The sequence below is a fragment of the Pteropus vampyrus genome, unplaced genomic scaffold (genome assembly GCF_000151845.1).
Source record: "Pteropus vampyrus isolate Shadow unplaced genomic scaffold, Pvam_2.0 Scaffold771, whole genome shotgun sequence".
NCBI lineage: Eukaryota > Metazoa > Chordata > Mammalia > Chiroptera > Pteropodidae > Pteropus > Pteropus vampyrus.
The window spans coordinates 58,352-61,271 of NW_011889552.1; the positions used below are offsets into that span (position 1 = coordinate 58,352).

General features: G+C 56.1%; 1 protein-coding gene across 1 annotated transcript; it reads left to right on the forward strand.

The window, feature by feature from the left end:
• The first annotated feature begins 268 nt into the window (after positions 1 to 268).
• Positions 269 to 2,174, forward strand: LOC105309558 (macrophage-expressed gene 1 protein-like). The gene is made up of 4 exons (XM_011385742.1): positions 269 to 706; positions 799 to 1,375; positions 1,429 to 1,865; positions 1,923 to 2,174. The coding sequence occupies exons 1-4, from the start codon at positions 269 to 271 to the stop codon at positions 2,172 to 2,174; spliced, it is 1,704 nt and encodes a 567-aa protein (XP_011384044.1).
• Positions 2,175 to 2,920: the final 746 nt, after the last annotated feature.

Consider the following 2,920-nt stretch of genomic DNA (forward strand, 5'->3'; position numbering starts at 1 on the left):
CTTGCCCCACTCCTGGTCCTGCTTTGTGCCGTGTGTGGCGGCACAGGGGATAAATGGGAACCCGGCATCCAAGGCTGCACTTAGGCGCCGAACGTGTCAGTGCTGGGAGTGCTGCCAGGAAGCGGCTGGAACAACCTGCGGAACGTGGAGCTGGGGCTGGTGCTGTGGCACAACTATTCACAGTGTCGCACCACACACGACGGCGAGTACCTACCTGATCCCAGACCACCTGTACGTGGTGCCGTGGCGGCAGAGCGTGGTGGAGCTCATGGACAAGTGGCTCAGTTACACGGACACCTGGGCGGCCTCCATCAACGCCGAGGTATTCTATCTCCCTATGCTCAATGGCAAGTTCTCCTCCGACTTCCAGAACGTCAAGAAGCACGACTTGGAGCACGAGACGGTCACGACCAGGGTGCAGGTCCGCCATAACATCTACTCCGTGAAGGCCCCGGAGATCCCCAACTTACACCCTGCCTTTCGGCAGCATCTGGTGACCATCAGCGATCACCTGGAGAACAATGAGACCCGCGAGGCCGATTACCTGGCGGAGATGCTGGTGCTTCGGTTCGGCACGCACGTCCTCACGCACGTGGATGTGGGGGCCAGCTTGGTGCAGGAGGACCAGGTGAAGCGGGACCTGATGAGCGATAAGGCCATGGAGAAGACCAGCATCTCGCTCGCCGCCTCCGCCGTGTTTTTCAAAGTGGTCAACATCGGGGCCTCGGCCTCCTGGCAGGAGCAGAGCCAGCACTTCCAGGACTACATGCAGAGCACGGTGTCCTCCAAGACGCGCAGCTACGGGGCAGCCCCTTCTACCCCGGCATCATGCTGCAGTCCTGGCAGGACAGCATCGGCAAACGGCTGGTGGCCATCGGCAGGTCGGGCCTGCCCCTGCCGACGCTGATCAAGCCCGAGGCGCTGCGGGAGCTGCCGGAGCCCGCGGTGCACCGCGTGCCGGGCGCCGTGCACGCGGCCATCTCCCGCTACTACGCGGTCAACGTGCATCCCGGCTGCCTGCGGCGCTGGTCACCCGACTTCAACCCGCAGGCCAACGTGGACGACGGCTCGTGCGACGCCGGCGGCCGCACCAACTTCAGCTTCGGCGGTGTCTTCCAGGAGTGTGAGGCCGTGTCCGGGGAGGATGCTGAGAACCTATGTCAAAACTATCACGTCGCGAACCCGCTCACGGGCAGCACCTCGTGCCCGGCCAACTACACGTCCAGCACCCTGCACAGAGAGCTGAAGACGTCGACGCAGGCCCACCCCGAGTGCAAGAGACAGTGCAGGAGTTGCAATCTGTTTTCAGAGTGCTGCGATGACGTGTGCACCACGCACGTGGTCAAGAGTGTGATGCGCGCCTGGTCGCCTCCTGGTGCGTGCCCGCCCAGACCGCCATGCCCATCGCTTCGGGCTTCCTCTTCGGAGGCCTCTACAGCTCTGGCAAACCAAACCCGCTCACCAAGACCCAGGCCTGCCCCACCTACTTCTTCCCACTGACGCTCTTTGGCGACCTCAAGGTGTGTGTCAGCAGCGATTTAGAGGTGGGTGGATCCCAGGCCGTCCCCTTCGGGGGCTTCTTCAGCTGCCAGGTGGGCAACCCCTTGGCTGGCCTTAAAACGGGCCAGAGCCCTGGGCTCCTGCAGGAAGTATTCTACCAGAATAGTCACACAGCCTACCCCATGAAGTGCCCGGCGGCCTACAGCCAGCACCAGGCTTACCTCAGCAATGGGTGCCAAATTATCTACTGCCTCAAGACGGGTGCCCTGTTGGACCAGCAGCAGACAGTTATCCGGATGCCCCCTTTCCTTCCCCCGCCTGCCTCCTTCAACAGCAGCAGAAGTGCCCACCGTCTCTCCGTCCTGGTCGACTCCAGCGGTGAGCACGTCTGAGTGAAGCCGCAAAGCTCCGACCACTGGCAGAAGACTGGCATCAGCTACGAGTCCCTGCAGGCCAACAACTTTCGTCAGATTGACCCCCGGCCCAGCGCCGCGACCATTGCTGGCATCTATGTGGGCAGCGTAGTGGCTGCGGTGGCTGTTGCTCTGGGGCTGACCTATGGCTTCAGGTACTACAAGAAAGGGGGCTTCAGAATACGGCAGAAAGGCATCCTGGCAGAGGAACAGAACACCTACAAAGCCACAGAAACCCCTGCAGAGCCGGGCTTTGCCTGAATGCACCGGCTACCATAAGAATTCTGTCTACACTTTCAAATAACCAAACAGAGCTGTGTCTCACTACCAATTAAAGCTTAAGTCCACTCTGTTCCTTCTATCACCTAGATAAAAAGTAAGATGCCCAACCATAGAATTAGCCCCACTTTCTAAAGCTGCCATTGTAGAACTAAACTATGCTTCCTCAAACCCTCCTCCAGCTTGCCTAAAACAAGCTCAAGTCCTGTGACATACCCTTTTCCTAACATCCTCTGCCTCTCAAGAAGCCCCGCTGTCCTCATGGGGAGTTCCCACGTTGGACTGCCTCCCTTGCTGCAAAGAGCCAATAAACCCAGCTCTGTTCAAATATAAGTGTATTCCTGGTGATCTTTGGCAGAGGGGAATCAAAGAGAAGATAGAAAATATAGGACATGTAATATAGCTTGAAGCTGGAATTTGTTTAGTCATTGTTATAAAGTTTATTTTATCAATCCGTTTTCCCAGAATGGGGAAATGGACCCCAAAAGTTCTCCCTTGGGCTTAATCTAAGTCAGAGTTTGTTTGTTTGTTTGTTTCAAATAGAGCCTGAGTTACTCGTGGATCATGAAATGAAGCGGGTTGTGATCAGCATTCTTTTTTAATGACATAGAAAATATAATGCTTTGCATGAAATACACATAAGAATTATTTTGTGGAATTTCATGTCAGTAATATATTAAGTTGATCATATAAAATTGTCCATATCTAATTATTTTTGACTCTCAAAA

Excerpts from the sequence above, each read along its gene's own strand:
- LOC105309558 (XM_011385742.1), top strand. The coding sequence starts at position 269 with ATGGACAAGTGGCTCAGTTACACGGACACCTGGGCGGCCTCCATCAAC. Across the intron at positions 1,376-1,428 it reads GCGCGCCTGGTCGCCTCCTG|GCCTCTACAGCTCTGGCAAA; the intron begins GTGCGTGCCCGC and ends TCCTCTTCGGAG. Across the intron at positions 1,866-1,922 it reads CCCACCGTCTCTCCGTCCTG|AAGACTGGCATCAGCTACGA; the intron begins GTCGACTCCAGC and ends GACCACTGGCAG.